The 26314-nt window shown below is 47.6% G+C and overlaps 1 protein-coding gene across 6 annotated transcripts in view; it reads right to left on the reverse strand.

The window, feature by feature from the left end:
• Window positions 1–26314, reverse strand: part of DAB2IP (DAB2 interacting protein) — a 305802-nt gene that overhangs the window by 235989 nt on the left and 43499 nt on the right. For 4 of the 6 annotated variants that reach the window (XM_081896335.1, XM_081896338.1, XM_081896337.1 and 1 more), the window contains exon 1: window positions 18419–18743. The exons of 1 other annotated variant lie outside the window; for it this stretch is intronic. In XM_081896335.1, coding sequence (XP_081752461.1) covers window positions 18419–18542 — 124 coding nt within the window. In that variant the 5' untranslated portion in view covers window positions 18543–18743. Of the gene's footprint in view, window positions 1–18418; window positions 18837–26314 lie in introns of those variants that run through there. One more of the 6 variants, XM_081896334.1, reaches the window with a different exon arrangement.

Below are 26314 nucleotides of genomic sequence, written 5' to 3' on the forward strand. Positions count from 1 at the left end.
TCAATTGGCTTGGGTCCTCCCTTCCAGAGCAGGAGAAAACTAGCTTGCATCATCTTCCATGTGAAGGTCCTTTGGGTATATGAAGCTGGCTATCCTGTCTTCTCTGAGTCTTCTCTTCTCCAGGCTACACATACCCAGATCCTTCAGCCACTCCTCATAAGGCCTGGTTTCCAGACCGATCGCCCTCCCCTGCTCACTTCCCAGCTTGTCAACACCCTTCTAAAATGGTGGTGTCCAGAACTAAAGGGCAGCTTTATGGCAGGAGGGGGAGGAGCCAGCTCCTGAGGCTGCACCACTCCTGGCTCTATGCTTGTTGTTGTTTAGTCGTTTAGTCGTGTCCGACTCTTCGTGACCCCCTGGACCAGAGCACGCCAGGCACTCCTGTCTTCCACTGCCTCCTGCAGTTTGGTCAAACTCATGCTGGTAGCTTCGAGAACACTGTCCAACCATCTTGTCCTCTGTCGTCCCCTTCTCCTTGTGCCCTCCATCTTTCCCAGCATCAGGGTCTTTTCCAGGGAGTCTTCTCTTCTCATGAGGTGGCCAAAGTATTGGAGCCTCAGCTTCAGGATCTGTCCTTCCAGTGAGCACACAGGGCTGATTTCCTTCAGAATGGATAGTGTTGTAAATAAAAATTTGCCCATTCTTCTTGCAGTCCATGGGACTCTCAAGAGTCTTCTCCAGCACCATAATTCAAAAGCATCCATTCTTCGGCGACCAGCCTTCTTTATGGTCCAGCTCCCACTTCCATACATCACTACTGGGAAAACCATAGCTTTTACTATACGGACCTTTGTCAGCAAGGTGATGTCTCTATGCATTACAGTGGGTTGGATTTGATAACCAACTCTACAATTCTGTGATGGAATAAAAGAAAACTAAACAGCAGAAAGGCCGCTTGCTGGTTTCCACGAGCTTTGAGAGGGTGCACTTGCCCCCACTGGGAAGTGGCAGAAACACAGTTCCAAGCCCTGCACCAGCCTCTTGGAGAATGACAAATGGGTCTAATTTTAAACCTCCCCAGAGCTGCCTCCGTCTTTGTCAGAGAGCCACGTGGCAGGGAGTAGATGAAGCTGGCTCTTCTCTCCCACTCCATCATCCTGTTCAACTGAGGTGCAGGAGAGCTGTCTCTTTGTCTGCTCCCCCCCCCCACTACCCTCTGAAACTGAGCTCAAATTTTTATCTCACTCTGATGTATTTTTTAATTCATCTTTCAACTTTGCCCCAGAGAGGCAGAAAGGGGAAGAAGAAGAAGAAGGGCGTAGGCATGGGCTGTCGACAAGCGGCGAATTTGTTCACCCAGCGCTGCATCAAGATAAATATCATACTTATTTTATTGGTGGAGTTTAATAAATAAGTCATTTTGGGAAGAAAAGAAACTCTGGGGGTTTTGTATATTCAGGGGGAGGGAGGGAGAGAGAGAGGAAGCATGTCTGTTTACAGCAAAGTCACTGCAAAATAGGTTTTGAGTGGGAGGGCTTCTCATACCAGCATTATTAGTATTTTTTGAAAGAAAAAAAAAGGTTTATATATTCCCCTTTCAAACAGAATATTCAGTTACACTATAACAGGGTGAAAAATCTTCACAATCTTTCTGCCTGCTTTACCTCTTCCCTGCTCATCAAACCACTGCCTCCCTGGGAAGACCTACATTTTGCTGCTTTCAACCTCATTTATCTAAAGGAAGGGTGGGAAGCCCCAGGGCTGTGGAACAAAGATAGCCCCCCAGGCATGTCCATGTGGCCTGCAGATCTCTCACTAGGCCTCACACCCCACTCTGGACCTAGCCCCCACTGGTGGGTATGCCTAGAGCAGGGGTAAGCAAACTTTTTCAGCAGGGGGCCGGTCCACTGTCCCTCAGATTTTTTTGGGGGGGACTCTATTTTTTGAGGCGTATGGAAGGAAGCAATTCCTATGCCCCACAAATAACCCAGAGAGGTTTTTAAATAAAAGGACACATTCTCCTCATGTAAAAACACGCTGATTCTCGGACCATACGCGGGCTGAATTGAGAAGGCAATTGGGCCAGATCTGACCCCCGGGCTTTAGGTTGCCTACCCATGGCCTAGAGCAGCCTTTCTCAACCTGTGGGTCCCCAGATGTTGTTGAAATACAACTCCCATCACCCCTAGCTAGCAAGGCCAGAGCTGAGGGATGATGGGAGTTGTAGTTCAACAACATCTGGGGACCCACAGGTTGAGAACTGCTGGCCTAGAGGATCAGGGAGAGTGTCTGCTTGGCATGCAGAATGTCCAAGGTTCTCTGGTGGCACATCGAGTTAACAAGGATATGAGGTAGCAGGCATCCCTTCTCTGGCTGGGACTGCCCCAGATTGCTAGTAAGGTAAAGGGTAAAGAGACCCCTGACCATTAGGTCCAGTCATGGCCAACTCTGGGGTTGCGGCGCTCATCTCACTTTATTGGCCGAGGGAGCCGGTGTACAGCTTCCGGATTACGTGGCCAGCATGACTAAGCCACTTCTGGCAAACCAGAGCAGTCCACGGAAACACCGTTTACCTTCCCGCTGGAGTGGTACCTATTTATCTACTTCCACTTCGTGCTTTCGAACTGCTCGGTTGGCAGGAGCAGGGACCGAGCAACGGGAGCTCACCCCATCGCGGGGATTTGAACCGCCGAGCTTCTGATCGGCAAGTCCTAGTCTCTGTGGTTTAACCCACAGCGCCACCTACATCCCTAGTATCGTAGGCCTAATAGAAAAGGCAGCTTACTCTGCTTCCCTAAAAAGGAGATAAAGCAGAGAAGCAGGTGAAGAGCAATTTTGAGAGGGAGATGAAAGCCAGAGGGAAGGCAGAAGCAGGCTAGGACATTTGTAGATAATTACAGGATTGGGGGTACAGAGACAAGTTTGCATATGCTAACTGCATATGTATAGATGCCTTTGGGCAAATTAAGATGGCAGGTAGTTTTTTGTGGGGGGCTGGGGGTCGGGGTGTCTCACCAGCAGTGCCCTTCACTGTGCCCCACCGCCCTGCAAAACACAAGTGGAAATACGTTCCTTGAAGTTCAAAAAGTGAGTAGTGGAAGAAGCAGGAGATGAAAGGACCTGGTGCAAAAGGCGCGAGTCACCTGCTAGTGGTGTCTCTCAGGCAGAGCGGCTGGCAGCAGTGTGGACAGGGCCATGGAAAAGCCTTTGGGGGTGGAGCTGAGAAGAACCAGTTGGGAAGGGCAGGGGAGCAGAGCCCACCCAGCTACCCATGTTGGGTGCTTCACTGCACCAGCCCAAGTGCAAGTGTGGTGTTATGGTTAGAGTGTTGGACTGAGACCTGGGAAACCAGGGTTTGAATCCCTGCTCAGTTCACTGGGTGAGACACAGGGCCAACCATGCCTGGCCTACCTCAAAGGAGAGGGAGAAAAACCATGTATATCCTTGGTGGTATACAGATAAAATGAATGAATGAATGAATGAATGAATGAATGAATGAATATAGGCTAGTCTGTGCATGCAGCAGATGTTGAAGTCATTAGCATTGCTCATGCAAGCTCTAATAAAAAAACAAACAGGCCAAACTTTCATCTCACCCAAGAAGCCACAGGCCACCTCCATGGAATGCACGTAAACGTTACACTGCCACTTTAAACTTTAAACAGTGGGGGTTTCCCCCAAAGAATTCTGGGAGTTGTAGTTTGTTAAGGGAGCTGAGTGTTGTTAGGCGCCCCCTCTCAGAGCTACGATTTTCAGTGTTCCTTGTGAAGAGGGGTTGATTGTTAAACCACTCTGGGAGGAGAATGAAGGGGGTGTCTCAGCACCCTTAATAAACTACAGCTCCCAGAATTCTTTGGGGGAAGCTACAAGTGTCTTAAGTGGTGTGAACGTGGCCACAAATCCTCCCAGTGGAACCAGTTCCACGCCTTCAGTTGCCCCACATCAAGGAGCCCCAGAGTAATCAAGCCACATCTATACACATGGAGGAAGGCAGCCAGAGTTCATCCACAGGAAGGGGAAGGCTATGAAATAAATTCAGGAAAGGGCAGTGTCCACTCACAGCAGGGGAGGCTGGAGCCCGGCTGAGCTCAGGAGGCTGCTTGCTTTTCTGCAGACATTTATTTTATTTATTCGTTTTATGTAAGGGATTGTATATAATGCCCCTCTCAAGGCATGCCAGAGCGGTTTGCCGCATAGAGTTCAACAAAAATAAAAACAATTGGAATCCATCAGCACACTGCACAATTAAAATAGCAGTTGAAAAGAAAAGAAAAACCACCAAGTGGAAACTTTCAGTGTTTAAAATACAACTTAAAATACAAATCACTGGCATGCATAAGAGAAGTTGTCTGTCCTAAACTGATCCCTGAAAGATAATAAAGCAGGTACCAGGTGCGCCACAATTTGATGCGGCCACAGATGAGAGCTCAGTTGTTATATGATCTCTGCGATCACTCTGAGCCTCAGTGGAAGGTCTTGGCCTCTGGGTGTGTTGACAGAGAAGATGTTCCTGAAGGGAATTTGAAGGTCTAAGCCAGCATCTTGAGTTGGGCTTAGAAGCACACTGTGGAACCAGAGTAGATCCTTTGCAGACTGGTGAGATATATTGCCAATGAACTACAGTTATTGCATCCTCTGAACAACCTTCAAGGACAGCCCCTTGTTTGATGCAGTGCAGTAGCCTAGATGACATGTTTCCAGTATGTGACTCAGCATTTCCTGACCATCCCTGTCCAGAAGAGGCAGCAGCTGGTGAAGGCACTTATACAGGTAGAAAACACTCTGTACTACTGGGGAGTCAGGCGTCTCAAGTGATAAAGCCAGATCAAGCAGTATTCCCAAACACTGAACTTTCCAAGGGAGTGCAGCCCTATCCAAACAGATTTAATCCTGCCCCTCCTTCCTGGATTAGGGGACCACCCATCACAGCACCTCCATTTCACCAGGAGTCAGTTTCAGTTTATTGGCCCTCATCCAGCCCATTAGCAAGCTCAGACAACAATCCAGCTCTTCATGGGAATGCAAAATAGCACAGGGGACAAGACGGAAGGCAGTGGAACCCGGTCACACAAATGCCAAGCCATGCAGGCAGGAGTGGAACCACTAGGTAAAGGTAAAGGGACCCCTGACCATTAGGTCCAGTCATGGCCGACGCTGGGGTTGCAGCGCTCATCTTGCTCTATAGGCTGAGGGAGCTGGTGTTTGCCCGCAGACAGCTTCCGGGTCATGTGGCCAGCATGACTAAGTCGCTTCTGGCAAACCAGAGCAGTACACGGAAACACTGTTTACCTTCCCACCAGAGTGGTACCTATTTATCTACTTGCACTTTGACGTGCTTTTGAACTGCTAGGTGGGCAGGAGCAGGAGCAAGCAATGGGAGCTCACCCCGTCGTGGGGATTTGAACCGCCGACCTTCTGATCGGCAAGTCCTGGGCTCTGTGGTTTAACCCACAATGCCACCCACGTCCCATAGTGGAACAACTGCTGTACCCCAAATCCTGAGTCACACAACTGCCCTCAGAGACCACCCTGGTCAAAGGTTTCAGAAGTTTCCAGAAGAACTAAAAGGTCCATGCTCCCATCTCTCTCCTGAAAGAGACCATCCCATGCCAGAATTGGGTCTGAAAGCCAACTTAAATGGGTCACTAGATTTAGTGGCTTAATAGTGATGGGAACAGACCCTAAAAAGTATCCCTATTTTCCAGGGACGTTCCTGATTTAGAGAAGCCGTCTGATTTGATCCAGGAATGTCCCGCTTTTCCTTAGGATGTCCCTATTTTCATTTGAGAAATATTGGAGGGTATCGAGTCATCTGGCCCCCAAGCTGTCTGAAGGCAACCCTGTATAGGGAAGGGTTTTTTTAAGGTTTAATGTTTTATTATGTTTATATATATATATTGGAAGCTGCACAGAGTGGCTAGGACAACCCAGTAAGATGTGTGGGGCATAAGTAGTAAGGAATGGGACATCCCTATTTTCATCTGAGAAATGTTGGAGGGCATGTGGGGATGAGTGGTTGGGTGGGTCCTAAACTGGGGCTCAGCTTAACCACTATCAGGGCAGAATTTTAGAGCAGGAATCTTGAGCCCCCCAGTGCAGAATGAGCAGGGGGTGGCAGCCCATATGCAGCAGGGCTGTCTCAAACACATTACTACCTAAAGAATGCCCCGTAGGACCAGGAATTCCAGAATCTAAAATCCCCACTTACTATACCACTGCCCAGTGGCTTGTCACTCATGCTCCTGCTGCACCAGTGCTGAGTTCCCATTCCTAACCCTAGCAGACTGAGCTCCAGACTTCAAGGGCTACACTAGCCCCCCTCAGAATTCCATCAGCTGACCCCCCCTGCCCAAGAGCCAATCCCAGCACACCAGGCCTTAGAAAAGTGGAGTCTGTTTGCCTCGCCCTCTCTGAGAAACTCAGGCCACACTCTAATCATGCATTTAAAGCAGGAGCAAAACTAGGCTTCATTTCACTTGGATCAAAGACCCAATTTGCCTCTCCCATGTGCAGTTGTGTAGACACACACAGAGAGAGGCTGGGAGCCCCAATGGCGTGCTTCTGGCCCATGCTGAGGTCCGGTGTCCATTAAGTCACTCTCCAAACTCTGCCCTTGAAATGCCACCCCTCATTCTCCTGGGAAAATGCTCCTCCATCTACAGTGGGGAGACAGTCCATAATGAGGACAAGGAGGTGAGCTGGAGACCCTTAACTTATCTAGGTTTGTTCCTCTGCCCTGCACGATGAAATGGTGAAGGTTTATCTACGATTGGAAAGATGGAATGGCTGGAGGGGGAAAAGAGAAAAACCAGGTTAGCTCCAGAACTGTTCACTGGGGTTGCCATGGATACCGTTTAATCATCGGGGATGAAGGCTACTGGTTGCCATGGCAACCCACAGGCCCAGAGAGCATCCCGATGCAATAATGTCATCGGTCGGGCTACAGTAACCTTCGTATACTCAAGAACAAGGCTGGGCCTGAACTATGACACCCTGAGGTGGCCATCATGACAGAAGATGGAGGCTGTACACTAATCACGGGCTCTGGCTCCAGGGTCTGAGCATGGCCGGCTGCCTTGACAGGAGTGACCAGAGCAATGAGTAAAAAGGACTGACAGGGCAACATGCCCCTAGCTTCTTGTTTTGCCACAACTTTGCTTAGTTTAAAGCCACTCTCTCACACGATACATTTAAAGCACTGTGATACCACTTTAAACAGCTGTGGCTTCCCCTAGAGAATTCTAGAAGCTGTAGTTTGTTAACAGTGCTGAGCATTCTTAGGAGGCCTCCCTATTCCGCTCCCAGAACTACAGTTCCTAGCAAACCCTGGGAAGAGGGATTATTTTGTTAAACCACTCGGGGTGAGGGGATTGTCTTCTAGAAACTCTCAAACCACTAACAAACCACAGTTGCCATGATTCTTTGGGGGGGGGGGAACCATGGTTGTTTAAAGTGGTATGATACTGCTGTAAACATATCAATCAATCAATCTTTATTACGGTCCAGAGACCCAACAAATTGTTACACAGCAATGCACAATTCCACAGGTAGGTGGGGACGCTTTAACGGGTGGAGACCACCCAGGTGAGAATGCAGAGATGAGCGCTCATGAACTATCCCATGAACTACTACCCGAGAGGGCACCATTCTATGTGGAAATACTCGTGGACCACTGTCTGCTGACTGCAAGAGCAGTGGAGGAAATTAACATTGAATTAGAAAAGGTAATGTCTGTTCTGATGGAGTTTGTGCTTCTGGAGGCCAGAAATAGCTCCCTCAATACTAAAGAGGCCGACCACAGTGTTGCCCTCCCCCAAGACCATCCTGTACAGGGGTATAACCGGTCTGGACTTGATAACCGAGAGACTACAAATAGTAAAAATACCAAAAGCGAAAGTAGGGACCTGATCCTACAAAGCACTCAAGTAGCTCTTGATATACAATGGTAAACATACAGTGCAGATGTAGCAGGATAGGAGAGCTGAAAATAATGCCAATATATTTCACATCTGGCAGCCAATGTGCTGCTTTAGTTTCAAATAGTACATGAGGAGGCGAGTCCAAAAAGCCAGGGGCACAGATTTCCACGGCTATCTATTGGCTATGGTGGCTCATTTGCCAGAATTAATGTATTTTGGTTTGGGTGGGGGTGGGGGTTTGACAATAATTTTTATTGATTTTCAATTACAATGATCCAATGGTATCTGCATTATAACAATGCCAAATTACAACACTAATCCCAATCATTCAGATGCCAAATTATATAATTTAGGTGGCCTCCCGCGTGCTAGAATTGATGGTTTGATGATTTACTTAGTTTCTGCCTTATTCCTCTCAATTCCATTCCATTCAAAATAACCATCCCTTATATAACATCTGCAACATTAACGACAACCATTCGTCTTGACACATTAAATTATTTATAAACTTATAGGTGAAGCTATATCCTTATTCCTCCTGTTTGTGACACTTATTCTGTCCGTGGTGTTCCTTCCTTCCTTGTTAAAACGTAAGTCTATCTTTTCCCAGCCAATGCTTCCATCATGCCTTGGGCAGAGCTAATATCCCATTGTTGTTTCAGAAGTTCTCCATTGCTCTGTCATGTGGTTCATTGTTTTACAACTTTTACCAAAAAGCTCCCCAAAATCCATGTTCACATTGTTTTACAACTTCAACAGCAGCTGCGAAAATCACACTGTCTCAGTATAAGTCCTGTTTTCGACGTTTCCCACGCCCCTTCTCTACCTAGGAAAGGAGTGATCTCATGTACTTCAGATAGCTCAGTAATGAACCTTCTTTGGCAAGCAGGCAGATTCCGTTCATCCGCCCTCCCCCATTCAGCCAAAGATAAGCAAATATACTTCCAATTAAATTACGTAAATTCCGAGTCCTTTTAGCATTATTCAAGTTCAGTCCACAGATAGTAGAGAATAGGGAAGGGCCTGGGAAAGATTCCCTGCTGGAAATCCTGAAGCGTCTCTGCCGGTCAGTGTAGACAAGCTTGAGCCAGGTGGACCAAGTCAGTACAAGACAACTACTGTAGTTGTGTTCCTAAGTCAAGGGCACCACCTAGACTACAGTACCGACTGGCCTGAACATTTCTTTGTATGACCCCCACAAAGGCATCAATCCCAGCCTCAGAGGCTTCTTCTTAGTTACTGAGCAACTCACCTCTGGTGTGAGGACACCCCCAGCTCCCTTGGATCATGGCCCCTGCCTGTTGCTCTTGTTCTTATCTGCCTCTGGCCTACGCGAGCTCACAGCCAGTTCTCCCTAGGCCACTGGACCCCACCTTCCCAGAGTTTGGACCATTTCCAAAGCATGCAATAAATGGAGGAGCAGTGGTCACCTACAGTTCTCATCACTGAAATGTCCAGACCAGGAAGCAAGAAGAAATACCGACGAAAGAAGAATGGCAGACAAAATTAATGGACTACGTAGAATTGGATAAGATGACAGGAAGGATTGGATAAGAATTGGATAAGATGACAGGAAGGATTCACAGAAGATTGGAAGAAATATACAAACTATTTCAAGAGCAACTGTAATCAACAAAGGACTACAAGAAGTTTTGTAAGGAGGAATATATGAAATATTGCAAAGAAGATAAAGAAGAGAGACATTAGTTATGATACTTAAATGTAGTAGTGAAAGTAAGAAATGTAAATTAAGTGGAAAAGATTGGAAAATTTTCAGATGTGATGGATGGAAGTAAAAAAAAATTGTATAAGATATGAAAGTATGTTTAATAATTGTTGAAAATGATATGTTAAAAAACTAATAAATATATATATATATGAAATGTCCAGGCCAAGGAAGGTCAAATTTCCTTTACAACTCTGTAGCCAGCTTTTCTTTCCAAGCTTAGAAGGAGAGGAATATGCCTCCATTCTGCCTCACACAACAATGCAGAGCTAGCCAAGCATATTCTGGGTGCAGCATACGTACTACCCCCACCCCACCCCCCACTTTCCTCTCCTGCATGCCCACCCTCACCCCATCAAATCTCACCCCAGCATCTCTGCAAAGTTTCCTCCTTTCACCTTGGTGTTGGTACCACTAGCCCAAATGCCAAACCTTTGCTGTGATTAGGGGGGGCTTCAGTGGATGTGATTATTGCTGTGTATATTTTGATTTTTGTGTCTTACCTGTAAGCTACCAAGAGAAAATTGTGTTATGGGGAGACATCTAAATAATGATTTTAAAATAAAAGCAATCAAACAAATTATGGGCATCATTTGCGGTTACATCTGCAAGGAAGAATATTTTCTTTGAACCGCCCTGAGACCTCCGGGTATAGGGTGGTATATAAATTTGAAGAAGAAGAAGAAGAAGAAGAAGAAGAAGAAGAAGAAGAAGAAGAAGAAGAAGAAGAAGAAGAAGAAGAAGAAGAAATAATTGCTCCAAATCTAAAAATTCAGATCCCCAAAAGTTGTCTGGTGGCTGTACCTTGTGGCTGTCACTTAAAAGTAGATCTATGAGCTTTCCTCCTGCAATTAACATCATGTACTCTGTCACATTGCCTCTTACTCACCTTTTCTCTAAATGAAAAAAGTCCCAAGCACCGCAGTCTTTCCTCAAAGGAGATTTGCTCCATGCCACTAACATATTCCTGGAAACAGCTTTGTGTCTATGAAACGAATCCTCCTGCTTAGAAGAAATTATTGACCAAAGCAAACAGCGCCTGCCCCTGCCAACATTCCAGGGCTCCCCTCCCTGCTCATAGCCAATATTTCTCATGATTAAACTCTCGGTTTGAGCTTCTCTTCAGCCCCATGAGTCACATCGCCTCAGAAATGAATAACTCTCAGGGAAGGATCAGTAGGAATGAGAATGAATTTCCTTGTGTTGTCAGATTTTAGGTAAGGCATGACTCAGAAAAGAGCAGAGAAAGGGGAACCCCTGGAGTGGTCTCGCCCCCACAGCTAGAAGGTGGTGAACTGAAGAAGCTGCATGTCTGGAAAGAGCAGAGAAGGTTTTCTCATGGAGTTCATAAATACCCTCACATTATGTCTCATGAATAGGGCCAGGGCAGCCCTTTCAGGTAGCAAACTGAGGCAATTGTCTGAGGCAATTTCTGATTGGAAACTGCCCCCCAGCCCCTGGCCCCCAGTTGTTTGCCTGGCAACGCCACTAATGCCATCAAAGACTGCCTGGCAAGTCTCTCCATCCCACATCTTTATCTTGGAAGTGCCAATGGGGTCCTTCCTCACTGCGAGGAAATTCCCTCCACCACAGGTGCCATTTGCCGCAAGTGGCTACCAATACTGTTGAGCCTGGGCAGGTTTAGCCTGGTGAAGAGAAGACTGATAGGAGATACAATAGCCATCTTCCAATACCTGAAGAGCTGTCACATGGAAGAGGGTGCAAGTTTTATCCTGCTCCAGAGTGGAGGACCCAAACCAACGGATTCACGTTGCAAGAAGATTCCAACTAAACATCAGGCAGAACTTTCTGAGGACAGGAGCTGTTTGACTGTGGAATGGATGACAACAGATGGCAATGGACTTTTTAAACAGAGGGTGGATGGTCATCTGTCGGGGATTGAGGCTGAATCCTGACAAGACAGAAGTACTGTTTTCGGGGGACAGGAGGTGGGCAGGTGTGGAAGACTCCCTGGTCCTGAATGGGGTGACTGTGTGCCTGAAGGACCAGGTGCACAGCCTGGGAGTCATTTTGGACTCACAGCTGTCCATGGAGGCGCAGGTCAATTCTGTGTCCGGGGCAGCTGTCTACCATCTCCATCTGGTACGCAGGCTGAGACCCTCCCTGCCCGCAGACTGCCTCTCCAGAATGGTGCATGCTCTGGTTATCTCTCGCTTGGACTACTGCAATGCACTCTATGTGGGGCTACCTTTGAAGGTGACCCAGAAACTACAATTATTCCAGAATGCGGCAGATAGACTGGTGACTGGGAGTGGCCACCGGGACCATATAACACCAATCTTGAAAGACCTGCACTGGCTCCCAATACGTTTCTGAGCACAATTCAAAATGTTGGTGCTGACCTTTAAAGCCCTAAACGGCCTTGGCCCAGTAGACCTAAAGGAGCGTCTCCACCCCCATTGTTCTGCCCGGACACTGAGGTCCAGCGCCGAGGGCCTTCTGGCGGTTCCCTCCCTGCAAGAAGCCAAGTTACAGGGAACCAGGCAAAGGGCCTTCTCGGTAGTGCCGCCCGCCCTGTGGAATGCCCTTCCACCAGATGTAAAAGGCAAAAACAACTAACAGACTTTTAGAAGACATCTGAAGTCATCCCTGTTTAGGGAAGCTTTTAATGTTTAACAGGCCACTGTGTTTTAATACTTTATTGGAAGCCGTCCAGGGTGGCTGGGAAGACCCAGACGGATGTGCGGGGTATATAAAAAAATTATTATTATTATTATTATTATTATTATTATTATTATTATTATTATTATTATTTTGCTGTAATTCCTGCATTGCAGGGGGTTAGACTAGATGGTCCTTTGGGATGCTTTTCAACCCTACAATTCTACCATTCTCTCTGTGTGCAAATGTGCTTGCATTAATGTGTGCACTGTGGGGAAGACAGCAGGAATGAGCACTCCATGTCCTGGGAGGGAGAGTGTAAGATCTTATTTTTAACACCGCAACTGGGTCAGTAGCTGCCTGGAGTTGAATGAACGAACCGTATGAGCAAGCACATCAAGGGAAAGTAAAATAAAATCAAGCACACATCGCTTGCTGAAGCCCAGCGCAGGAGATGCTCAAGACACCACCTGACTAGTGTACCGCCCTAAAGAGCCACACTTCCAATGTGAAAAAGAGAGTTGGTGTGGTGTAATGGTTAGAGCATGGGTAGGCAAACTAAGGCCCGGGGGCTGGATCCAGCCCAATCGCCTTCTAAATCCAGCCCGTGGACGGTCCGGGAATCAGTGTGTTTTTACATTAGTAGAATATGTGCCTTTATTTAAAATGCATCTCTGGGTTATTTGTGGGGCATAGGAATTTGTTCACCCCCCCCAAATATAGTCCATAATGGCAGATGAAGATGGTGGACTATATGGAACTTGCCGAACTGACCGGGAGACTCCGAGACCAGAGAGAAGAGACGGTGGAAGAAGATTGGAAGAAGTTTAAGGAATATTTGAAAAAATATGTTAATATTTAAATCTTAGAATAGCTTTGGAAGTGGATATAGGTGGTAGGGTTAGAAGTAGAAGATAGTGTATTTTATAAGTGATAAAATGTGAAGTTTTTTATGGTTAAAGTAAGTGTGTGGGGGGGGAGATGGTTAGAAATTATGATATATGTAAACTGCTAAAGATGAAGTAAAATGAAAATCAGATAGGTGGGACTTGGGGAAGCCCACTTAACAATGTTTAGAAAAATAAGGATATGACAATAACTTGTTTGTATTGTTTGCCTTTTCTGTTTGTGTTTTTTATTTGTGTTACAAAATGAATAAAAAATTTTGAAGTATAGATAGATAGAGATGATAGATAGATAGATAGATAGATAGATAGATAGATAGATAGATAGATAGATAGATAGATAGATAGATGATAGATGATAGATAGATAGATGATAGATGATATAGATGATAGATGATAGATAGATAGATAGATAGATAGATAGATAGATAGATAGATAGATAGATGATAGATATAGATGATAGATAGATAGATAGTCCGGCCCCCCACAAGGTCTGAGGGACAGTGGACTGGCCCCCTGCTGAAAAAGTTTGCCGACCCCTGGGTTAGAGTGCCAGGCTAGCATCTGGGAGGCCAGGGTTTCTATCCCCACTCAGCCCCATGAAGCCTTGGGCCAGTCACTGTTTCCCTCTGGCTAACCCACCTCGCAGGGTTGTTGTGGAGAATAAATGAGGAGGGCGAGAACCATGTGCTGTGCCACCTTGAGCACCTAGGAGGAAAAACGTTGGCGCTTATATGCAATGATTTTTTAAAAAATGGAGGGGGAGACAGGAGATAGAATTTGCCAACCCAGTAAGTCAGGAACCCGCTTTCATCAAGCATGCTTCTCATGTAGTTTTCAACCACAAATGACAAGAACTTCAGGACAAGAACGTATATTGGAAGCCTCAAGGTTCCCAAGACCTTCCAACCAATCTGTTCAGCATCCCGTTTGTTTGTTTTTAATTGAAAGGAACTCTGCAGGTATCCTTGACTTCCAGAGAAGGCTAGGATCCCGACCTCTCCCCAAGTAGCCATCAGGGAGTTTCAAATCAATGGGAATTACAGAGTTGGAAGTGGGACCTCAAGGAAAAGCCCAGCATCTGGATCCAGCATCTAGTCCAGCATATTTCTCCCCCACAGTGGCCAAGCAGTGGGGTATGAAAGCAACAGCCTTTTTATGCCATAAAAATGTAAAGGTAAAGAGACCCCTGACTATTAGGTCCAGTTGTGGCCGACTCTGGGGTTGCGGCGCTCATCTTGCTTTATTGGCTGAGGGAGCTGGCATACAGCTTCCGGGTCATGTGGCCAGCATGACTAAGCCGCTTCTGGCGAACGAGAGCAGCACACGGAGACGCCGTTTACCTTCCCGCTGGAGCGGTACCTATTTATCTACTTGCACTTTGATGTGCTTTCGAACTGCTAGGTGGGCAGAAGCTGGGACTGAGCAAATAGTATTCATCTATTTAATAGTCACTTGTTCTTTGGGTTGTTTTTTTTAAGGAAATGCAGGCTGAAATCCTCCCCTCAGCCATGGAGGGTGACCACTGAGTGACCTCAGCTGAACCTATTTCACAGGGAGATTGGGAGGATAAGATTGGGCAAGGGATGGAAAGATGAGAACCATCTTGAGGTCCTGGGAGGAAAAGAAGACTATCAATATAATATGCAAATAAGTATATTTTTAAGGACGTAAGAAGATTCTGCTGGATCAGGCCCATGGCCCATCTCGTCCAGCATCCTGTCCTCAGCCCAAATTACCTGAAGGAGCGTCTCCACCCCCATCGTTCTGCTCGGACACTGAGGTCCAGCACCAAGGGCCTTCTGGTGGTTCACTCATTGCGAGAAGCAAAGTTACAGGAAACCAGGCAGAGGGCCTTCTCGGTGGTGGCACCCGCCTTGCGGAACGCTCTCCCACCAGATGTCAAAGAGAAGAACAACTACCTGACATTTAGAAGACATCTGAAGGCAGCCCTATTCAGGGAAGTTTTTAATGTGTGACATTTTAATGTACAGTGGTACCTCGGGTTAAGTACTTAATTTGTTCCGGAGGTCCGTACTTAACCCGAAACTGTTCTTAACCTGAAGCACCACTTTAGCTAATGGGGCCTCCCACTGCCGCTGTGCCACCAGAGCACGATTTCTGTTCTCACCCTGAAGCAAAGTTCTTAACCTGAAGCACTATTTCTTGGTTAGCAGAGTCTGTAACCTGATGCGTATGTAACCTGAAGCGTATGTAACCCGAGGTACCACTGTATTCTTAATCTTTGTTGGAAGCTGCCCAGAGGGGGTGGGGTACAAATTATTATCATGATCATCATCATCATCATCATCATGGTCACCCAGATGCCCCAATGGGAAGTCCTAGGGGAAGAACCCAAGGACAAGAGCCGTCTCTCCTCCTGTGGTTCCTTGTATTCAGAAGCATTGCTGCCTCTGACTGTGGAGGCAGAGCATCGCCATCATGGATAGGGGCCACTGACAGCTTTCTCCTCCATGAATTTGTCTAACCCTCTTTTAAAGCCACCCAAGTTTGTGGCCAGCAGTGTCTCTCTGCAGGAGAGAGATCTCTGGTTTAACTCTGCGCTGCATCAAGAAGGACTTCCCTTTATCTGTCTTAAATCCTCCAAGATCTGACTTCATTGGATGTCCATGAGGTCTAGTGTTACGAGAGAGGTGTTGTGTCATTCACAACTGCATATGTTTTTCTCGTCACCTCTTACCTTTTCTCTAAAGCAAAAATTCCCTAAAGTCTCTAAAATATGGGAGTTTCACTGGTGTGCAGGAGAATGAGGGTCAGTGTGCAAGAAAAGATACCGCTGTTTGACCAGGACTTCCATTTAGCAGTGCTTTAGGCACTCCGCACACAAGGTTTTTGAAGAAGGAATATTGGCACTACCCTTATTATTTAGCGATTATTTATTATAAGGTATTTTTATACCCAGGGCGGTTTACAAGAAACAGCAAAACAATTAAAATGGAAATGCCAGCACAACATTATTAATAAATGGAAAAGGCTGTGAGATCCCAGAGAGCGTCATAAAACAGTCAGCAGAATTAAAATGGCATTTAAAATGTTTGAGAAAGTAATAAAAGTCTCTGCCTGGTGCTGAAATAATAACCAGAGCAAAGCAGCCCCCTGAATCACAGAACCATAGAGCTATAGAGTCCAATCCCCTGCACTTAGGAATCTTTTGCCCAATGTGGGGATCAAACACATTAACCTGAGATTAGGAGTCTCATGCCCTACCCAAGGAAAGCTGCCCCACACTGTAACCACCCATGAGGCCCTCAGACAGCTGAGACACCCACAGGAGGTCTCCTGCTGAAGATCTATGCAGACACTCAACTATACCCTGGCTCCAAGCTTTGGACATTAAGTCTATGATTCCATCAACATTGGGTTCCATCTAGCATTTTGTTGGATGTAGAGTTGTAGCCAAATAGGAGCCCTACTTAGAGTAGACCCACTAGAGTTTCTTGATGTACATGACTAACTTTGGTTCATTAATTCAGCGTCTGCACTGAGGATAACTTAGTTGGATACAACTTGAAGAGGCTTAGTCAGCCTTTCTCAACCTGTGGGTCCCCAGATGTTGTTGAACTACAACTCCCATCACCCCTAGCTAGCAAGGCCAGAGCTCAGGGATGATGGGAGTTGTAGTACAACAACATCTGGGGACCCACAGGTTGAGAACCGCTGGCTTAGAGGAAAGGAAATACACATGAAGTGAAGGCAGGGGCACTATAAGAGGCAAACTGGCATGGGGCTGACCCTACCATGAGGCAGAGAGAGGCCACTGCCTCAGATGGCAGGTGCTGGGGGGCAGGGGGGACAGTCCTCCTGCTGTCCTCCCTGCCGTGAGTCCTCAGCCCAGGAACTACTCTGCTGTTTTCAGGTGCAGTGGAGGACACTATGTGTGTGTGTTTGCGTGCAAACCATTTTGTCCTTCATACCAACTTTAGAAGAGCCCTGCTGGATCAGGCCAATGACCCATCTGGTCCAACATCCTGTTCACACAGTGGGTAACCAGCAAGCAGGACCAAAGTATAAGGGCAATCTTAGTCCATGTGCTTCCAGAAAGCAGCATTGAGAAGCATTGCTGCCTCAGAATGTGGAGTCAGAGCGTAGTCATGGTGGCTAACAGCCATCAATAACCCTATCCTTCTCCATGAATTGTCTTCTAAAGCCATCCAAGTTGGTGGCCATCACTGCCTCCTGGGGAAAGGAGTTCCATAGTTTGCTGACCTTGAAAGCCCTAAACAGCCTCGGTCCTGTATACCTGAAGGAGCGTCTCCACCCCCATCGTTCTGCCCGGACACTGAGGTCCAGCGCCAAGGGCCTTCTGGCGGTTCCCTCATTGTGAGAACCAAGTTACAGGGAACCAGGCAGAGGGCCTTCTCGGTGGTGGCACCCGCCCTGTGGAATGCCCTCCCACCAGATGTCAAAGAGAACAACAACTACCAGACTTTTAGAAGACATCTGAAGGCAACCCTGTTTAGGGAAGTTCTTAATGTTTAACAGACTGCTGTATTTTAATACTTTTTTGGAAGCCACCCAGAGTGGCTGGAGAGACCCAGCCAGATGGGTGGGGTATAAATAATAAATTATGATGATGATGATGCTTAAAGAAGCACTTCTTTTTATCTATCCTGAATCTTCCAACACTGTGTGTCCCCCACCCACCCCCGCCTTTTGCTCTCGCCCTTTCCCACTCTTTTCACGAACACACACACTATAATTGGAAAAAGAAAAATTACCATTTGCTTATAACAAAACTTAGGGTTAGGTTCGGACGTATGGCAACCAATGTCGGAAGTGGAGATTTTAAAAAAAGCTCAGAAACATCTCTCTAACATAGCTGGGAGCATTGCAAAGCTCAGAGCCATGGAGCTTTCAGCCACTCACCATCTCAACTTGCCCAGAGTGACATTTTGTGCCATGGGCTTGCACCCTGAGTCATCTAAGTACCTAGTGATACCCTTGACTGAAGGAATGGAAAGCCCAAGGTAAACTGACAAGCTCTGATTCCAGAACTCCAGAACCGGAGAATTGTTCTAGTCATCTAGCCATCTAGTCCAATCTCCTGCAATGCAGAAGTATCAAATAATCCAACTCTCTGCAATTGCAAGATATTCTTCTAATTGAATCAAAATTCAGGAGGAGGGGCACAACAAACCAGGGAGATAATGAGAAGAACAAAAGAGTACGTGGGAAGGGGGTAAAAGCAAAATTCACTTGTTTCTGCTTATAATCTGACAATTCTGTCGAGCCATAACAAATCTTTTTTCCCTTCAAGGTGCAACAGAGGAACCTGGCTTCCCACCTGGCAATAGTTCTCTGCTGAGCAATCCAAAAGTTTGCATCCTCCTTGCACCAACAGAGTTCCACACTGTGTAGCCGCCGTTGGTTAGTCCTTTCGTAAATCCCGGGACCCCAGTCTTATCCATGCGCCTTATCAACCAGCAGATTGAGAAAAGGGAAAAAGCGGTTTACCATTTCAAGCAAGGAAAACATCGGCTAGAGAAAATTACCCCGGCTGAGTGGCCTGTTCCTGCTTCTGGACCGGCTCCGCTGCCTCTGTAGACGTGACCTCCGGAGTAGACGGTAGTAGTAAGAGGGTCTCCCACAACTTCTCCTACCGTTGACCGACATGTTCTTCTAGCCCCACGCTGTCCCGCTTTCTTTTTAGATCTCTCTCTTATGTGCAAGGCCAGCCCCCACCCGGATCTTTCTACCTTCTCAGTTTACAGAAGAAGGTAATTTTTTTTTTATAAAAAAGGAGGGGGAGGAGGGAGGGAGGGAGGGAGGGAAGGAGGGAGGGAAGGAGAAGAGGAGTAGGGAGAAATAACAGTTTAAGAATTTGGGGTCCTCAAAGGCAGCCATGGGCTATTTCAGAAATAAAAGCCAGGAACACAGTCCATGGCTCCCCAACCAACATTCTCAGCAGCAGGCAATATAAACACAACATAACCATTCCCACCCCCTTCTCCTCTTCAAAGATAAGCTCTTTTTTCAAGAGTTGGAAAAAGGAAGCAGGAGATTGTGAGCAAGTTAAGAAGGGGGAAATCCTGGACTGGACTCCCGCCTCTAGGGATGTCTGGGTCTCAATTGTCTGTCCTCGTAGTTTCCAGCTGGCTAGCACTGCCTGCCACATCTCCACCATGAACCCCTTTGAGGTAGGGAGTAGGAAAGAGAAGGTCAGCTCAAATCTGAACCTGAAGCTGCCCGATTTCTGCTTCCCGAAGCAATGTGCAAACTCCCTAAAATTTCATACTTCTCCAGATTTTGTTGATGCAGTTATCTGGCCAAAATATGCACGGCAGACGCTTGCATTGAGGAAGTGTACATCATCAAGAGGCAAAAATAACAAAGAAAGGTGCTTTTAAATGGTTTAAATGTGTTCCTTAGCTTATTTTTTAAGTGTATTGTTTTGCAAATGCATGGCTTGCTGCCCTGAGGCAAGGCGGGAGATAAATGTCATAAAGAAATAAAGAATCCATATGAAACCATGTTTGCCCAGGTAGTAGTTTTCTGGTGTGCTACCTCAGAAGCAAGGGAGTAGAGCCTGGCAGCTGGATCTCACTGAATCCATGATGGAATGAGAAGTTCACAGACAATAGTTTTACATCATCATCACTGGATGATACTCTGAGGTAGACTGCTTCTGAATAGGGAGGCTGTACTTCAAACTGTGAAGAGCTGGCGAGTCCGCCATCCTGCTTCCCACAGCAGTCACAGAATCATAGAACTGTGGGGTAAGAAATGCTGCTCCCAAGGAGTTCAACTGCCTGCAATGCAGCTAAAGAACCCCCTGGCAGGTGGCCATCAACCCTGGTTGCCCCAGGAAGCCCCCAATCAGGGCAGAGGCATGGTATTGCTCCTCCCCCTGTTGTTCTCCTGCAGCTGGTCTTCAGCCATCCTTCCTCCTAAGAGTCCAGGCCAGGTTTTGCAGCTCCACATGAGGCACCCTAAAGTAACTTTCTGAAGGCCCTGCGGAGCGGGCCAATCAACACATCATGTTCAGGTCAAGCAAACAAGAACACAGCTGGCTGACAGATGACTCCTGCTCTTCCTGTGGGGTGCAGATGAGGGAGGGGGGATGCCTACGCCTTCTCTACCACCCCACCTCTGGGAGCTCCTTTTAATATTTACCTGCTGGCCGAAGAGGCTGCTCTCTCAGCAAGAGACAAGGGAGCAAGGCTCCCTCTCCCGCAAAACACAAGAAGCATTTCAAGGAGCCAGTAAGTGGTGGGAAAAAATGGCCAGTCTCACAGAAGTGCTTCAAAGAAGATAAGGGCCCTTATATAAAAAAAGATTAATGATACTCTCCCCAACCACCACCACCACTCCCTGTTAGAGCAGAACGGAAGCACAATGGGAAGGATTAATGGTGGTGGTGACAAATCATGGATGGCCAATATGGGGGGGGGGTGCATCCCTCCCCTGCAGGTGTGAAGGCTGAGCCGGAGGCAGCTGTCAAAGGGGAGCCAAGAAAAAGGACACCAGGGTCGTGGTCATTGTTATGACTGGTGTGGCTGAGCTGCCTGGTGGGCAGCAGCTTGAGGTGAGCTATGATCATGGGATCATAGAACTGTAGAGTTGGAAGGGACCACAAGGATCATCTAGCCCGCCCCCCTGCAGTGCAGGAATATTTTACCCAAGGTGGGGTTTGAACCCCACAACCCTGAGATTAAGGGTCTCACGCTCTACTAACTGTGCTGGGAGCTGAAATGTGGCTGAGTGGCAGAACACGCACCGTATTTTTTGCTCTATAAGATGCACCAGACCACAAGACACACCTAGTTTTTGGAGGAGGAAAACAAGAAAAAAAATATTCTGAATCTCAGAAGCCAGAACAGCAAGAGGGATCGCTGTGCAGTGAAAGCAGCAATCCCTCTTGCTGTTCTGGCTTCTGGGATAGCTGCGCAGCCTGCATTCGCTCCATAAGACGCACACACATTTCCCCTTACGTTTTAGGAGGGGAAAAGTGAGTCTTATAGAGCAAAAAAGACGGTACTTTGCACGCAGGAGGTCTCCAATGCAGTCCTTGGTTTGTAAGAATTCTACCTTTTGGTGTGGCAGCACCCCTGCACTTTGGAACGCCCCACCTGTTGATATCAGGCAGTTGTTAGGTGACCCCTTTCCCCTTCAAAGGGATACAAATCCTAAAGTTTCATTTGAAGAGTGATTGGTTGTAAAACCACTCCCAACTCTCAGCGATGACCAACATGCCATCAAGTGGTCCATGCTGAGCAAAGTGGCCACCTCAAATATGCCAGTCCCTTTGAGGGATTCACTGGTGGCACAGAAAAGAAGATTGGTAGAAAATAAGAAGTCCAAGATTCAGGATTGTTATGTATTGAAGTTCTCACCCTGGCCACCAGGGGGATTGTGTATATACCGTATTTTTCGCATCATAGGACGCACTTTTTCCCCTCCAAAAATGAAGGGGAAATGTGTGTGCGTCCTATGGTGCGAATGCAGGCTTTCGCTGAAGCTGGAGAGCGAGAGGGGTCGGTGCGCACCGACCCCTCTCGCTCTCCAGGCTTCAGGAGAGCCCCACCGCTAGCCCCACAAGCTGGGGGGACAGCGGGGAGGCGGAACGCCGCCATCCCGCTGTCCCCCGACTTGGCTAGAAGGCTGGCGGGGGGAAGAAGCCTGCTCCTCCCCATCGTCAGCCCCGCAAACTCGGGAGACAGCGGGAGAGGCGTAGCGCGCCCTTCCCGCTGTCCCCCGACTTGGCTAGAAGGCTGGGGGGGGAAGCCTGCTCCTCCCCGTCGCCAGCCCTGCAAACTCGGGAGACAGCGGGAGAGGCGCAGCGCGCCCTCCCGCTGTCTCCCGACATGGTTTGGAGGCTGGCGGAGGGCTTCCTCCTCCCCCAGCCCCGCAAGCTCCCAGAGCGATGCCAAAGCTGCGCGCAGCTTCGGCATGGCTCTGGGTCCCGTTCTGGGGGAGGGGGAAGCTCGGGCTTCCCCCGCCCCAGCCCTGCGTCTCCAGCCGGGAGACGGTCGCGGGGGGCTGCTTTAGCCCCGCGCGTGCTCTCCCAGCTGGAGTGGTGACGCGCGCCTATGGAGGCTCCTGCCATAGGCGCGCGTCACCTCTCCAGCCGGGAGAGGGTCGCGGGGGGCTGCTTTAGCCCCGCGCGCGCCGTCCCGGCTGGAGAAGTGACGCGCGCCTATGGCAGGAGCCTCCATAGGCGCGCGTCACCTCTCCAGCCGGGAGAGCACGCACGGGGCTAAAGCAGCCCCCCGCGACCCTCTCCCGGCTGGAGAGGTGACGCGCGCCTATGGCCGCTGCTCCCTGACCTGCTCTTTGGGGCTGGTGGTGGGCTTCCCCCGCCAGCCCCAAAGAGCAGGTCGAAAGGAACCTGAAGCCTGGAGAGTGAGAAGGGTCGGTGCGCACCGACCCCTCTCGCTCTCCAGGCTTCCAAGGTAGCCGCCTGAATGCACCTTAAATGGCACCTTGTTTTAGAGCGGGAAACAAAAGGGGGAAAATTCTCCCACTCTCTGCGCAGCGCTTCCTGCCGCTTCGCTGAAGGGGCGCTGGGCAGAGAGCAGAAGAATTTTTTTCCCTTGTTCTCCCCCCTCTAAAACAAGGTGCGTCCTATTGTCCGGTGCGTCCTATGGTGCGAAAAATACGGTAGTTTTCACTCAGGTCCACATCAGTTAATTTAGGGCAGTTCAGTTCAGTTCAGTTCTGTTAAGTTCCAGCTTGCTATAAAGAATCAATTGGAGAAATCTCTAGATTGTTGGACCTTTAAAATATCCCCTTCCAAGTTCCTTCCTACATTCCCTCTTCTTATAGCATAGAAAAAGGCCACATGTTCTTCACATGCTAGTCTCTTCGCACACTGAGTTCATCAGGTAGACCGAGAGAGGACACAGGCTTGATTACCTATTCCCAAAGTGACCTAAGGTAGGCAGGACATTTACAGTGGTACCTCGGGTTACAGACGCTTCAGGTTACAGGCTCTGCTAACCCAGAAATAGTACCTCGGGTTAAGAACTTTGCTTCAGGTTAAGAACTGACCTCCAGAACGAATTAAGTTCTTAACCCAAGGTACCACTGTACTCTGTCATCTTAACCCCTTCATGCGTTGATTAGATTTAAGCATGTTTGTTATATGAGGTTGGTAATCCCAAAGAATTGAAGTGGGGCTCAGCAGGAGAACTTTATGTGATTTTGCCCTTTTCATGTTCAGTCAGAACCATAGCTGTCAACTTTTCCCTTTTCTTGCGAGGAATCCTATTTGGAATAAGGGAATTTCCCCTAAAAAAGGGAAAACGTTGACAGCTATGGTCAGAACTGCCATTTTTGTGTGTGGTGGCTGCCATTTTGGTCCACAATGCTCTGGTGCACTCCAGGGCACTGTAGGAAAAACAAAATGGCTTCTGGGCTGTGACAATGGAATGGTACTGTTGAGGAGGCTGCCCGAAAGCCCTCAAAGCTGTTTGAGAACTTCACACATACAAACTGGTGTTTTACGATGGTCCAGAAAATCCAAGCTGAATGTTCCCACTAGATAGCATTTTCCTTCAGCTTCATTCTATTACACTCATTAAAACTATACTCAGATAGAAATAGCCTGACATTCAGCAAAAATTACCTTAAGGTTCTCTGGCTCAAGAGAGATTTCTAATCACTGAACATTGCAGTTTGCTCCTGTCCCTAAAAGGCTTTGCTGCAATCCCCACCACCCCATTTTCTAGGGGGAGGGTGGAAATGTTGCTTGCAATTGGACTTCTGAGAGCTCAGATTTATTCCTCAACTTGTGGTGGTTTGTGCAAGATCGTCAGAAATTGCTGGGTCAGCACCAGAGAAAATTCTAAGATGGCTGCAGGGAGACACTAATATTGGTTTGTTTGCTTCCCGAGTGAGAACAGCCTTTCATAGCCCGAGGGCTCTGCCAGCTACATAGAGGCCGAGATCAATCATTCACAAGAGCTGGCAGGGGACACATTGCTACCCAGTGACTGCTGATGCCCTGGGCAACCTGTGCCCCCTGCCGTGAACTCTGTTCCGACCCAAGAATCCCCAGCCAACAGAAACAAAATTGCCTGGCCTTCGTATCCATAAAAATCTGCCAAAAAAAAAGCAACTTCACAAGCCTGCTCTCTGAATAGCTTGCTATCTTTCTGTCACAGGGCTAGATGAACATACAAGCAAACTGCTCTTTCACATTGGCTAGGGTGCCAGGGTCATGGTGCTCCCACCCTAGGGCTGCACCCTTCTAGTCACGGCTATCCCTGAACCTGATGTGCCCATATTACAATGAGAGAACACCAGCTTTGTGTTGGCACTACATCCAGATGTGGGGTCAAATGGGCTAGGCAGGGGTCAGGCCAGAAGAGCGAGTCTCCCTTTTGAAAAGAGCCAGTGGCCATCATGGAGGGGCACACAAGCACAGGTGTTGGGAACCTGCACCTCTACAGCCTGCATAACCGGAGGTTATGAGGGTTGTGGTCAAGGAACAGCAAGTCAGAATTGTGGAGTGGGAAGGGCAGAGCCTCCAAGTGCCCCTATTTTCTAGGGACAGTCCCAGATTTACAGAAGTCGCCCCAGTTTCTGATCTGATTCCAGAATGCCACATTTTTCCTTAGGATGTCCCTATTTCCATCAGAGGGAGGGTATGGAGTTACCTGGCCCCCGAGCCATCTGAAGGCAATCCTGTATAGCAGGCATGGCCAAACTTGGCCCTCCAGCTGTTTTTGGACTACAACTTCTATCATCCCTGGCTAACAGGACCATTGGTCAGGGATGATAGGAATTGTAGTCCCAAAACAGGTGGAGGGCCAAGTCTGGCCATGCCTGCCATATAGGGAAGGGGTTTTTTATATAAAAAAAGTTTAATGTTTTATTATGTTTTTATATATGTTGGAAGCTGCCCAGAGTGGCTGGGGAAATCCAGTCAGATCGGTGGGGTCTAAATAGTATTAGTAGTAATAGTTGTAGTAGCATTTAGGACATCCCTATTTTCATCACAGCAATGCTGGAGGGTATGGAAGGGATCCCTTAAAGGCCATCTAGTTCAGCCCTCTGCAACACAGGGATCACAGCTAAAGTATCCCTGACAGGTGGCCATCCAACCTCTGTGTGAACACCTCCATCAATGGATTGTCTCGCAAGGGAGTTTGTTCCACTGTTGAACAGCTCTTACACAGAGAAAGTTCTTCCGAATTTTTAGTTGGAATCTCCTGTCTTTTCATTTGAATCCAGCTACAGGCTCCTCACTCCAACTCTAGGTCCTGCGAGCCAAGGGATCTGCTGGTGGCTCACTACCCAAGGTGGCTGTGGTTCAAGCCCAAGCAGCGACTGACACAGACGGAGTTAGTTGTCTAAGAGCAGGCAGGCTGCTGAATGTTGGGGGGCCTTAATTGTAGGTATGGACAGGTGAATCTGTCAGTTTTGGTTTCTCTCAGGTCTTCATTTTTCCACATATCTACCTCAGCTTGCAATTCCTCCTCCCCATTTTTTCTCAAGTCCCCATGAGAATTCATGAGTATTTGTGCCATACTTTTAAAGCACTATAATACCACTTTAAACAGCCATTGCTTCCCCTAGAGAATTCCGGTTTGCTAAGGGTGCTGAGAATCATTCAGAGATCTTTATTCCTCCCACAGAAATATAATTTCCAGAGTGACTTAACAATCAAGCCCTTTCCCCAGGGAACTCTGAAAATTGTAGTTCTGGAATACAGGGTCTCCTAACAACTCTCACCACCTTTAGCAAAAAAGCAGGTTGTAGAAGTCTTTGAAGAAAGCCACGGCTGTTTAAAGTTGTATCATAGAGCCATTGTGTGAATTTCTTCCACTACTGTATATACCTTTTTATGTGCAATTTTACCTTTGCACATTTTTCTGCAGAGTAATGTTCCCTAATATCATGCATTGTTTTGTATGTTATTTTCATCAATATATGCATTCGTTTGCATGCTTCACCCTCAGCAAATGCATTTTTTGTACCCCATCACTCAGCTGGAGAACTGCACTGCAAAATTCGAAGAAGTGTGAATTCTGAAGGATGGCCGAGCTCCAGTTCGCATAGTGGATTTGGTAATAAGTAGGCCTTTAAATGTGAGCTGAATCGGATTTCTCCCACAACTTTACCTTAATCAGATATTTATTCATTTAATTTGTATACCGCCCTTCATCCAAATATCTCAGGGCAGTTCACAGCATAAAAATGCAAGATAAAAACGCCAAGGGCACAATAAATACAA

The sequence above is a fragment of the Podarcis melisellensis genome, assembly GCF_964234715.1.
Source record: "Podarcis melisellensis genome assembly, chromosome: Z".
Taxonomy (NCBI): Eukaryota; Metazoa; Chordata; class Lepidosauria; order Squamata; family Lacertidae; genus Podarcis; species Podarcis melisellensis.